Here is an 11984-nt window from a genome sequence, read left to right on the forward strand (position 1 = left end):
CTAATCTCAAGGCTCAACTGGAGGAAGACAAACTTCACACTCACGTGGCTGTAAAGGGTTCAACACATCACAGCCTAAAGACCTCCCTTGGTTTCTTGCCACAATATGACAGTGGGCTTTCTTAGAGCAAGTGAATGAAAGCAAGAAGCCATTGTCTTTTTGTAACCTAACCTCAGAAACGACATCCCATCCCTTTTGCCCTATTCTATTTGTTAGAGGCAAGTCATTAGGTTCAGCCCACAATGAAGGGAAGGGGATCCCACAAGGGTATGAATATCAGGATCACTGGGGTCATCTTAGAGGCCGCCAACCACATCTTCCTTCGCATTCACAATAGAGGAATAAACACCAAAAATGGAAGGAAAATCGGAAAGAAGTAGGAGAAGGGAAAAATGTCCCAGGATCTCATTACTTGTGCCTCGCACCTCTATATCCCTCTCTGATTCTCCCCAAATCCGAACATACAACATATCCTCTGATGAGATGCTCTCTCCCTAGGCTTCTACCTGCCCCCTCTTCTCTACTTCATGGGCCTTCATTTCTTCACACTATCGATAGTGTGGCACTACTTTCCTAACCAGCTTCCATAGTGCAATACAGCCTGGACATCAAGGCCAGAGTAATCTTCCTACGTCGTACTTTCTACTTACCCCTATGCTGCAGAAAGCCCCTGTAGTGGCTCCCAGTTGTCAAGCAAAACTCTTTAGGCTATCATTCCGTGCCTTCCATAATTTGTCTCGAGCCTGACTACACAGCCTCCTCAACCCCAACCCCCAACAGTAACCCACCATCCCAGGTAAGCCACACTCAACACCTACACACACCACATTTATACACAGCTTGAAGCCTCTGCAAACACCATCCTGCTCCCTCCCTTGGCAAAAACCAGTCTTCACCTTACCATTCTACATCCCTCCCCTGTCCAAGAGGCAGAACCAATCCCGTCTCCTCAGGGACATATTGCCTGACCTCTCCCAGCCGGATCTCAGTTCCTCTTCGGAACAGGCAGCGCTGAGAGACCTGCCATCTACCACCCCAGGCACTCACTGTGTGCGGGTCTTGTTTTCCCAAGAAGTTTCACGCCTTCCTCCTTCCACGGAGACCGGGCTGGATCTCATTTGTTTTCCTTTGCTGCAGGGCGCCTGGCCCATTGCAGGCAGTAGCTGTTGAAAAGATGGATGGATGATGAATAGAGAGAGAGAGGAGGGAGGAAATGTTAAACTCGGGGTCTGGCATACATAAGAGGCCAATAGGTAATAAATATTGGTTAACACCACCAATCCTTAAAATGAGAATTCTTCACCCAGTGGCACCGTGGCCATTCAGTGGTCCCTATGTGCAAAGGCAAATGAAATTTATCTGGGTCTGACAAACACGCGCGCGTGTGTGTGCGCGCACACACACCACACACACACACACACACAGCAACAACAAAAAACACAAAAACAAAAAAACAAGCCCATTCACGCAAACATCACAACTGAAGACGAATGTGTAGCTGCTCCTCCATCGCCCACCCTGACCCTGGCTCTCAGATACAGGGAAATTAGATGGCACCGCCAGGGCAGAACTCAAGCGCAGAGCAACTTCAAATGAGTGCGCGTCAGCCAGGGGAAAACAGAAGTGGTAAGAACGAAAAGGGTAAGAACGAAGAGGGAAAATACACCTACGGTGGGCGGTTGTCCACGTTTTCGGTAAGTCCGAGTAAACAAAGGGGTTTTTAAAAAGAAATACCAGGAGACCTTTTAAGGCCTTTATTGCCCACCTCTAGGGAGAGAAGGGAAATCTCAATCCAAGCATCAAACGTCCGACATTCAGAGGAAATCCAGCGCTTCCTATCCACTGGCGAGAGCATGAATTCTCCCAGGAGTCAGATTCCTGGCGGGAGGCTCCGGGCGCTGGTCCCGGCCACTCTCCTCGCACCGCAGGGAGCGCAGAAAACTGCTCCGGAGGCGCGGCGGGCGGGCGCCGGTGCCTTCGCTCCCCGCTACCGAGACCCCAGGGCCAAGTCTCCGCGGTGGTTCTCCGGAGCCGGCGGCGCGCACCGCGCAGAGGACCTGGGGGCGCCGGGCGCTGAGTTTGGAGCTCGGCGTGTCCCGCAGTCCGGGATGGGAAGGCAGCTCCTCTCGCCCCCAACTCACCTGCTATTTATTTAGAACCACTTCCATCCGCTCTCCGGTCTCAGGTCCCAGAGGCGTTCGCGGAGTCCTCCAGGTCCAAGGTCCCCCGTGAAAGGGAAGGACGGGGAAAGGAGTGGTGCATGGGATGCGAGGTCACCGGGGTCCCTTCCCCGGCCTGGCGTGGTCGTGGGGGTGGGGGCCGGAGGTGGCCAGCCTGCTGGTCTCCGCCCCACTCAGCCGCGGGGATCCGTGCGGAGGCCTCTCGAGGGCAGGACCCCCTGCAAGGGCTGCAGGCGAAAACTTTCAGTCCTCCCGCTGCAACTCTGCGGGAAAGGCCACCCTTCCTCCGGCCCAGGCCGCGCGCTCCGGGGTCTGTCCCCGGCGCCCGGGCCCGGCCCCTCGCGGCCCCCGGGTGCAGGCGGCGGCGGCGGCGGCGCAGCATCTCCTCCCCCGGGCGCGCGGGAGCCTCTGGGCCCCCGGGGCACGGTGGGCCCGGCGCGCGGGCCCCTCCCCGGGGGGGCGGGCGGGCGGGCCCGGGCGGGCCCCGAAGAAACCGGGGGCCTTTTTTTGCTGGCTTTTGGGGGGCCGGGCGGCCCCGGGAGGGGAAGCCCAATCCGGGGGGGGGGGGGCTGGGGGGGGGGATCCTTCTCCCTTGGTTTTTTTTTGGCCGGCCCCCTCCTCCCATCCCTCCCTCCCTCCCGGCCGGGTGTTAAGACCTCTCAATGTCGGAACGTTCCGAAGATGACGTCGGAGCGTTCTCGAATCCCGTGTCTCTCGGCTGCTGCTGCCGAAGGAACAGGGAAAAAGCAACAAGAAGGAAGAGCAATGGCGACACTGGATCGCAAAGTGCCCAGTCCGGAGGCGTTTCTGGGCAAACCCTGGTCCTCCTGGATCGACGCCGCCAAATTACACTGCTCCGACAGTAAGAACCCCACCGCCTCCTCCTCCTTTTATTATCCTGTAACCTTTCCATTCACCTAGAGCCACTGGGAAAAAGTGTGTGTGTGAGAGAGAGAGTGGCCCCCGGTGTCCTCCATGCTTCTCCCTCTCTCTCTAAATAAATACACACAGAGACAGATCATCAGTGCACAGAGAGAGGCCCTGCTGCCAGGGCTGTCTGTCTGTCTGTCTGTGCCCGGCTCCCCGTGGCAGCCCGCGGGGTGGGCTTTCACAGCCCCATGGTGTGTCTGTTTAAAAGGCTACTCTGTTGCTGCTTGCATAGTTTTTTTGGTACCTATCTGGGCCAGGTAGATGGAAATCCGGACTTGGGAGAAAACGTCGCATTGTCAATTTTGGAAAGATTTTCATATACAGTATTTATATCCATCTGTTTGCAAATAAACACTCTCCCTGCCCCCCTTGACTTTGGCTTTTTCCCCCCCTTTTTTCGCCCTTTTCCCTTATTTTCTTTTTTTCTTTTTCTTTTTCATCTGCAGATGTAGATTTAGAAGAGGCTGGAAAGGAGGGTGGAAAAAGCAGGGAGGTTATGAGGCTTAATAAAGAAGGTAAGTGGAGCTACTGGCATTTTAGTGTTAGCATGTGTGGCAGAGATCCTCACAGGATTTTCGACTATATTGTGAATTGTTCTGCTGGTTACAGAGTGACTAAGGCTTGTCAAAAATTGAGCACGCCCAGGTGTCTGCTGCTTCGCGTTAACTTCTTCCAAAGTATAAATACAACTGGGGGGTAAGGAGGGGGAGACGGTTGGAGGCAGAAGTTTACTGCACTTCAGTTGGAGTCCACGTTTGGACCTGCTGATGCCTATCTGCCATTCGCATTTGCAACATCATTGCCAAAGGTGGTGATGGTGGTGGGGAGGCGGGGGCGGGGGTGTCAGAATCTGGGAAATGAGGAGCGGGGCTTCCCTCACAAGCATCCCAGCCTTTCTTGTGGGTGAATACACAGCAGTTTCATGAACCTCACATGGCCAGGTATTCCAGCAGCTACTTCTCCACTCTCCACGGAAAACCATTGGACATGCGAACCTTTGTAGCAAGTTCCATTTGCCCACCTTGTGTTTGGTCACAGACTGTTATGTGGCCAGCAGGGTTAGGGGCATCGGTGTGTTTCGCCCCCTGGCCAGTTGCCCCTCTCTGTTTCCCTAGCCTGGAAAGGCAGTACCTGAAATGGGACACAGTGAGTAGAGAGGTCATCCTAGACTGAGGCAGGCAAGTGAAGCCACAACCTGCTGGAACTGGGCATCAAGCACACGTGGTCGTCATAAATAAATCATGTCCTGTTCATGTTTGCAAGCCTGCCATAGGTACCTCTGGCCTATGGGTCCACGTGGAGCAAATCCAGAGGCCACTTTCTGCTGAACAAATGGGTGGGGTCATTTGAATTGTGATTTACTAACTGATGTCTTATAAGCATGGTTGGCTGAAATTGGGAGTGGGAGGATGGCTCGAGGGGCCAGAAGGGGTTGGTGGGAAGTGTTGAAAGAGTTTAGCCGTAACTAGGCCACAGGAGCATTGCTCATCCCAAATGAATGGAGATAAGGCCATTAGATTCCAAAGAATGGTCTCCCTCATACCGGGATATCATCCTCGAAGGCAGCCAAAACCTGCTTGGAAAGATGGCACTTATTTTGTGGGTCGACACCTATGACAGTTGGTTTTCTGCGCCTAATCATTTCCTGGCCATCCAGTGAGAGGAAAACGTGTGCTTCAGAAAAAATAACATGGAGGTTAAAATGCAGGCGTATTCAAGGACAGTTCTCTAGCATCGTGGTTCTGCTAATTAAGCACTTTGATTGGGAATGAAACCTTATTCTAAAGATGTTGCCTCTAAATATCTTACTGTGATCTTGACATATCCTTAGGATGCGCAAGGGAATGCAGTCAAGTGGACAGCTCACAAGTGGCAGCTTATTTGTGCTAAATGTTCATGAGTGTTGGCAATGGGAAGTATCACTAGAGATTGTTTTTCTTTGGAAACTCTTGAAATCTTTAAAAGCTAGTGGACTCAGTTGTCAGACCACGGGCAATGGAAAGGTTTCCATGAAGGAAGATGAGGTTGTGAAAAACCTTTAAATTAAAGTTGAGTAGACGTTACGGTATGGCACCGAATGGGCACCTCTTGGGCCCGGTGATCGATTATGACTGTAACACAAAACTCACATTCTGCACCCTCCTCCCTGCTTCTGTTTCAAAAGACTTGTTCTCAGATTCTCTTTGCCTCGTGAGAAATGGATTCTTTTAAGGAAAAATGAAAGGCTCTCCTTTCCTCAGAATTCACAAGTGGTACATTCTGCTCATTATATCCTTTGTCCTGTAAAGGTACAAAGACTTAGCTCCCAATTATATGCATTTACATTAAGGACACCGCTGTTCGGTGTAACATGCAATTGCTGAGTGCACCCAACAGCCATGTATGGACTGAAATCTCTTTGTTCATGGGCCTGGTGGAGCAGGTTTGGGTTAGCTATTCCTGAAGGACTTCCTGGTATATGCACACAGTTTTCTTTACAGAGAGAGGACACATAAACTAAATATATACCCCACCACCACCACCACCATCATGGTGAGGAATTTAAGGGTTGAGCTGGGACTCAGTCGGGTTGTTTGGTTGCCAGGGTCTCCAGAAACACTGGTTGCATTAGTCTTGCCATGGGCTTTATTGTTGGAGTCATCATGTAGGTGGTCTCAGGATGGATACCTGTTTGTGGATGGGTCTCTGCAGGACACAAAGTGACCTGGGTGTGATTCTGTTTGTCTACGTGTGCGAGCATACATAGATGACCATAGTACGCAGGTCTTGAGAAGAAATTTGGGTTTTAATAGCAATGAATAAATAACAATTGAGAATGAAAAGGATATAATCCAGATTTTGATATGATTTTATTGCGATAAAATAAATATAATATAAAATTTACAGTTTTAACCATTTTAAAGTATACAATTCAATAGTACTAAGTACATGCCCAATGTTGTACAATAATTACCGCTATTCATTTCCCAAACTTTTTTATTATCTAACCAGAAATCCTATACTCGTTTTACTGTAACTCGCCATTCCCCTGTCCCCCTCAGCCCTGGTATTCTCTATTCTATTTTCTGTCTCCATGAAGTTGCCTATTCTAAATACCATGTATAATTACATATGTACATGTATATATCATGCAATATTTGTCCCTTTGTGACATGCTTATTTCACTTAGCATAATGTTTTCATGGTTCATTTATGTTGCAGCATGTGTCAGAATTTCATTCCTTTTTATGGCTGAATAATGTTCCATTGTGTGTATATACCATATTTTGTTTAGCTATCTATCTTTTGATGAAGATTTGGCTTGTTTCCATCTTTTAATGGTGAATAATGTTGCTGTGAGCATTGTTGTGATATGATATTTTTTATAGATTAAGTTCATAGAAGGAGGGACTTGCAGACTTCTAAAATAACCCGATTATTGTAACATAGTTCCTTCTCCATTCCTCATTCCTTTTGTGCTTCAATTCTCCACCTACCTCAGTAGAAAGTGTTAACTGAAGGCTTTGAAATCTCGGTAATAAAGTCTTTACATCAATGTTATTGTTTCATCCAAAGTTGACTAAAATGACAGTCAAGATGAATTTGGAAAATACTTTTGAACTTTTCCAAATCATCACCTGGGTTCGGAAGGTGTTGCTGATTCCAGGCTTGGATGTGGTCAGACGGGGTTATATCGAGGGCAGCCTGGCGTGGTGAAAGGAGCAGGAGAGAGGGATTGAGTCAGCTTCCTAGGTTCCCCCATATGACCTTGGGAACATCACTTCCCTTCTCTGGCCTCTTCTCTCACATGTAAAGTAAGGAAGTGGGGTTAAACAGCCTCTAAGGTCCCTTTGAGACCTCTGGACCCGAGTTCTCTGCTGAATGTGCCTACACCTCAGATATAGTCATACCAGACAGGCTGTCTTCAGAAGAAGAAAAAAACTTTAACAAAAAATCAAGGCCTCACATTAAAAAACATCTTAAACTACTACATACTGGGTTTATTATCTCATTTCATAATCTCTCGGTGGCAAAAATCACTGCATCTCAGACACACGCATACTCTGCTGCAAATAGTTTGTGAATGGTATGTGACCTTTAGGCCTTTGGAATGACTGAGGGTTTGAGTCCAGAACCCAGGGTGATGTGTCCCCCTCGGTGGCGAGTGAGCTGACCTAGGTCAGCTTGGCTCAGTGAGGCACTTAAATTTCCTGAGAAGAGAGGGTCCCAGAAACCTTGTTAGCCTAATCTAAGATAAGAAATGCACTTATGATAGACAATTCAAGGAAGGCCGTTCATCTAACTAACCTTTTATAATAATTTTCTCTCTAGCTTTGTAGGTTTATCTGAAGACTTTTTTTTTCAAGCTAATTGGGAAAAAGCTCTATGATTTAGAAAGATGTTCCCCTATTCTAATTGCCTCCCCTGAACTCTTTTTTGAATCCTCACTTGAGGATATGTTTACTGATTTGAGAGCGAGAGGAAGAGAGATGGAGAGAGAGAGAAACATCAATGTGAGAGAAACATTGATCAGTTGCCTCCCACATGTGTCCCAACCAGGGGCTGAACCTGCAACTTAGGTATGTGCCCTAACCTGGAATCGATCCCACAACCTTTTAGTGTACAAGATGTTGCTCCAACCAACGAGCCACCCAGCCAGGGATTTTTTTTTTTCCAAGAATGTCAATTTATGAGTAAGGAGCAGGGTGCATATGACTCATAAGTGTGCTGGACTATATAAAACAGATAATAGCAGTGTTGTGAGGATTAGCTGAGATAATACAGAAGGGCTTAGGACATGGTAACACTTAATGGATGTTTGCCTTTATTCTTTTTTTTATGTTATTATGATTATCATCTTCATTTATTAAGGAATCTAGTTCTAGGAACCTTTATTATTATAATTAATTAGGATTTTTAATCAGTGATGAATGGGAAAGATAAAATTTATCAGAAATTTCGTTTTTAGAGTTAATCATATTATAATTTTATAAAGGTAATGATTTTTTAAAAACCAATTTTAAAGGCGTGCAGTTCATATGTAGTCATTGGTAAGTTTTATTAAGAGCTAGAGAAAATACTTAGGCAGTTGTGGGCCTGTGGCTATGAGCAGTTTACAAAATCTTTCTAGGTCCGGGAGGTGTAAAATAACTTTTTAAATGATCAATAAATTGTTTTGTCTGATCACTGAGAAAAGAAAATCCTTCATAGATTTTTGTTTGGGTCTTTTTGAAATCTATACTAGTTACTACGGGCATTTGTCTGTGTTTTAATGTTCCCAGATGTTTTGATTTGATGTAGGTAAACTTGTGGAATGCTTCCAATTTGAAAACTGTTCTGGAGCCAGTAAGATCTTGCTGTGACTATAAGAGTCTGCTTTCCTCCTGAGATGCTGGTGGAATTGGGCTGGAACACTGGATGAAGCAGGGAATGTGGGAACACATTCAGCCCAGGTTTAGGAGTCTTGCGGTTATGGCTGGATGGGAGCAAATTGGAGGGAAAGATGGCAACTGAGTAGTAAGAATGAAGTGCTCTTAGAATCCAAGCCAGGGGAGCCAGCGACAAGTGGTGGAGATTTATGGGAAACCGCGAGGGCTTCCCTTTATCGTTACACAGGCAACTCCGTTATCTATGCTAATAGAAGATGGGAAGACACCAAGTCCGCAGATTACACAGATAAACCTCATTTCACCATTAATTTCAACTTCTTTTCCCATTAAGCCTACCTTCCCCCCCTTTTGCTAACAAGCCGCACATTTGTTCACTTTGACGTCTCATTATCATCTCTCCTCTCGCCCAGCGTTTGGGATGGAAGGATGGAGAGATGGTGTGGCCTAACGGTGGTGGGGAGGAACGGGGAAAAGGAGAAGGAAGGGCCTGGAGGATGAATAAGCTTTATGGTTGCATCCAGCTGTGGAGAAGGGGGAGTGCCATGGCCAAGACAGAAAAGCTGAGAAAGGGTTTTTTCAAAACCATCTAGTTTTGAAAATATAGAGCTTTAAACGAGTCTCTCTTTACATACAGGTACTCCCATGTGCCTGGGTTCTTGTGTGGAGAAAATGTGGCTCTGGCCCCTTCCCAAACAGGAAGTTAGGCAGGTTGGCCACACTCTGGGACGCTGTATGTGATGCGTTGGGTTCTCATCAGACCTCATTCCACAAGAATAATTGTTTCATCTCTAGAATGGAGACTGTTACACACACCACTCATTTAAGTACTTCTTATTTTATAAATATGGTTCACGTGTTACAACATCTGAAGGGTAGTGATCCATATCCATTCATAAGGCGCTGCCACATTCTCTTTTTGGTGCCTGCGCAGTGGAACCATCATTGAGGCCTCTGGGTGTCTTGCTTGGGTTTTTAGACCTGCTCCTGCTTTCTTGGCCTCCGTCATGCATTGAGACAGTGTCTCACCGTGTGCCAGCACTGGGCTAGGCCCGGGCACAGCAACAAACAGCGCAGCCTCTGCCTCGCGGCGCTTCCACCCTAGCTGCAAAGGCAGGCATTGGGAAGTCCTGGCGTCACATGGCCTGTTTTTCTCAGTGGTTAGAGCTTCGGCCCTCGGACAGAAGGGTCACGGGTTCAATTCCCGGTCAAGGGCATGTACCTTGGTTGCAGGTTCAATCCCCAGCCCCGGTCAGGGCACAAGCAGGAGGCAACCAATCAATGTGTTTCTCCCATCGATTCTCTCTCTCTCTCTCTCTCTCTCTCTCTCTCCCCCTCACCCTTTCCTTCCACTCTTTCTAAAAACAATCCGGGGGGGGGGGGGGCGGGGGGGGGAAATATCCTCACTCTTCAGGTGAAGATTAAAAAAAAAAAAAGTCCTGGCGTCTGGAGAGTACTCTGAAAGGGGCAACGGGGTGCTATTAGAAGGCGTGGCAGGGGGACCTAATTTAGGTTAGGGGCTCAGTGAAGGCCTTCCTGAGGAAATTTTATTTACACTGAAACCTGCAGGATGAATGGAAGTTATCTGTGTGCAGGGCTGGGCAGGTGGGAATTAAAGGAAACAACATGTGTGAAGGCCCAAAGTATGAGAGAATATAGAATGTTCTAGAAACGAGAGTCTGTGTTGCTTAGGGTGAAGATTGCAAAGCAGAGAGAGTAGTATGAACGTGCCCAGCGTGGCACTACTGCTCTGTGGCGGGGGCTGTCCTGTGCATGGCAAGATGTTTAGCAGCATCTCTAGTCTCTACCAATGGATTCCAGAGGCCCCTCCTCCTCCCCCTCCCCCAATATGAAACAACCAAAAGTGTGTCCATACATTGCTTAGACCCCCTCAGGGAGCAAAGGGACCCTGATAGAGAATCACTGGTATAAAGCGAAGCTAGAAAGGCAAGAACACAAGAAAAATACACTAAGATACTCATGGAAATATTCTGCAACTATCTGTCTATGTCTTAGGCCTTCACTCCAGGTGGGTCGGCCCTACTGAATGCTCAGCAGACATATACAAAGCTGTGACTGTCCCCTGGTGCTGGGCTGCATTTGGGAGGATCTAAAGAAAGAGAGAGAGACTCCATCCCTCAAAGAACTGTCCTCCAAAGGTTTGCCAGGTGACTCCTCCAAACCTTCAGCTCTATTCTGCAGAAAATGAGCTTCCGGTTCTAATTCTGGGTGGCCCATCCTCCCTCGCTGTGCGTAGAGGAGACCCCAAAACATTGGTTCTGATAATGATGCCATTTATTATACAGTGGCCCCTGATGTCAAGAGTATCACTCGGTGAATCATTAAGGATTTCAGTTTAAAGTCAGGCTGGGAATACTACTATTGGCATTCTGTGCAGTGTGATTACCCATGGGCCTTGTCTGAAGTGGGGGTGCACGTGACAGAGCAAAGGGGCTGGTTTCAGGGTTCCCGTGTTATGGATTAGAAAATAGGAAGGGCAGAGGAGGGTCTGATTCCTGGGGCTCCTGACCTGTGCCACGTGGTCCGTGGCATTACTTAGGACTGCACGGACGTGTTCACGCAAGGCCGGCGTTCACAGAGCCTTGCTGTCTCTGCTTCCGAATTGACTTAGGAAAGTTAAGCAGACTCGGTTACTGTGTGGTAACCTGTGTACGTCGTGTTTATATCTTTTGGGCTAACCTTTTGTTCATGGTGCTTTGATTAATTCGTGACATCCTTCAGATGTAGACATAAATGTATTAGCAGACACACTGAGACCCTGTCTGGTCAAATCCCTTCCGTCCTAGGACCCCAAGTTCCAAGGTGGCCTAGTGTCACACCTGGAAACTACAGTCCTTGAGTGACTGCAGTTAGAGTGATGTCACCAAGATGGTGATGTAGGTCATTCCTGGCTTTGCTCTTCCTCACAAGAAGAACAGCTAACAACTATTTACAGACAGGAAACCACTGAGAAAATCCTAGAATAAGGGGGAGAGGCTGAAGCACCCCACCCCAGACCACAGAGACAGAGACAGATGGCATTTGAAGGGTAAGAGGAGCAGCCACACACTGACCGCTGCCCCTACCTGAGGCCATGCAGCACCACACTGGCAGCCTCCCCTGGGCCTACGGTTCCTCCAGTGGCAAAAGAGAGCCCAAGGGGGAGCCTCCAGGGTGTGGGGTGCTTCTTGCGAGTCCACACTTGGTCTTGCCTCAGGGGGCCCAGGGGTAGGGGTTGGGCGGGGGCGGGGGTAGTCGGCGGGACTGGACCACAGGAGCCTGCTTGTGACTGAAGTGATCAAATGGAGCTATGATGGAGAGGGGAGAGGGTTGGCCAAGGGTTGGCCTTTTTTTGAGTTGCAGAAACTGAATATCAAAAAGCTGGCTTTCCCTCACCTACCACCACACGTAAATAAATAAATAGATATAAGGAAACGGACTTCCACGTCTTTCTCTCCTAAAACGCTTGGTGCGATGCCCTGCCCCTGGTGGGCTCCCGGCGAAGGCT

The 11984-nt window shown here is 48.3% G+C and overlaps 1 protein-coding gene and 1 long non-coding RNA gene across 5 annotated transcripts in view; one reads left to right on the forward strand and one right to left on the reverse strand.

The window, feature by feature from the left end:
- LOC111825234 overlaps positions 1 to 1155 on the reverse strand; it is a 36242-nt gene extending 35087 nt beyond the window's left edge. Inside the window, exon 1 of the long non-coding RNA XR_002828388.1 lies at positions 1048 to 1155. This is a non-coding gene — a long non-coding RNA (uncharacterized LOC111825234). The remainder of the gene's footprint in view (positions 1 to 1047) is intronic.
- A 1687-nt stretch (positions 1156 to 2842) lies between these two features.
- ATXN7L1 (ataxin 7 like 1) overlaps positions 2843 to 11984 on the forward strand; it is a 225868-nt gene continuing 216726 nt past the window's right edge. For all 4 annotated transcript variants that reach the window (XM_014452815.2, XM_006085388.3, XM_006085390.3 and 1 more), the window contains exons 1-2: positions 2843 to 3042; positions 3557 to 3625. In XM_014452815.2, the coding sequence (XP_014308301.1) occupies positions 2862 to 3042; positions 3557 to 3625 (250 nt within the window). In that variant the 5' untranslated portion in view covers positions 2843 to 2861. The remainder of the gene's footprint in view (positions 3043 to 3556; positions 3626 to 11984) is intronic.

This window comes from Myotis lucifugus, unplaced genomic scaffold, assembly GCF_000147115.1.
Source record: "Myotis lucifugus unplaced genomic scaffold, Myoluc2.0 scaffold_18, whole genome shotgun sequence".
Taxonomy (NCBI): domain Eukaryota; kingdom Metazoa; phylum Chordata; class Mammalia; order Chiroptera; family Vespertilionidae; genus Myotis; species Myotis lucifugus.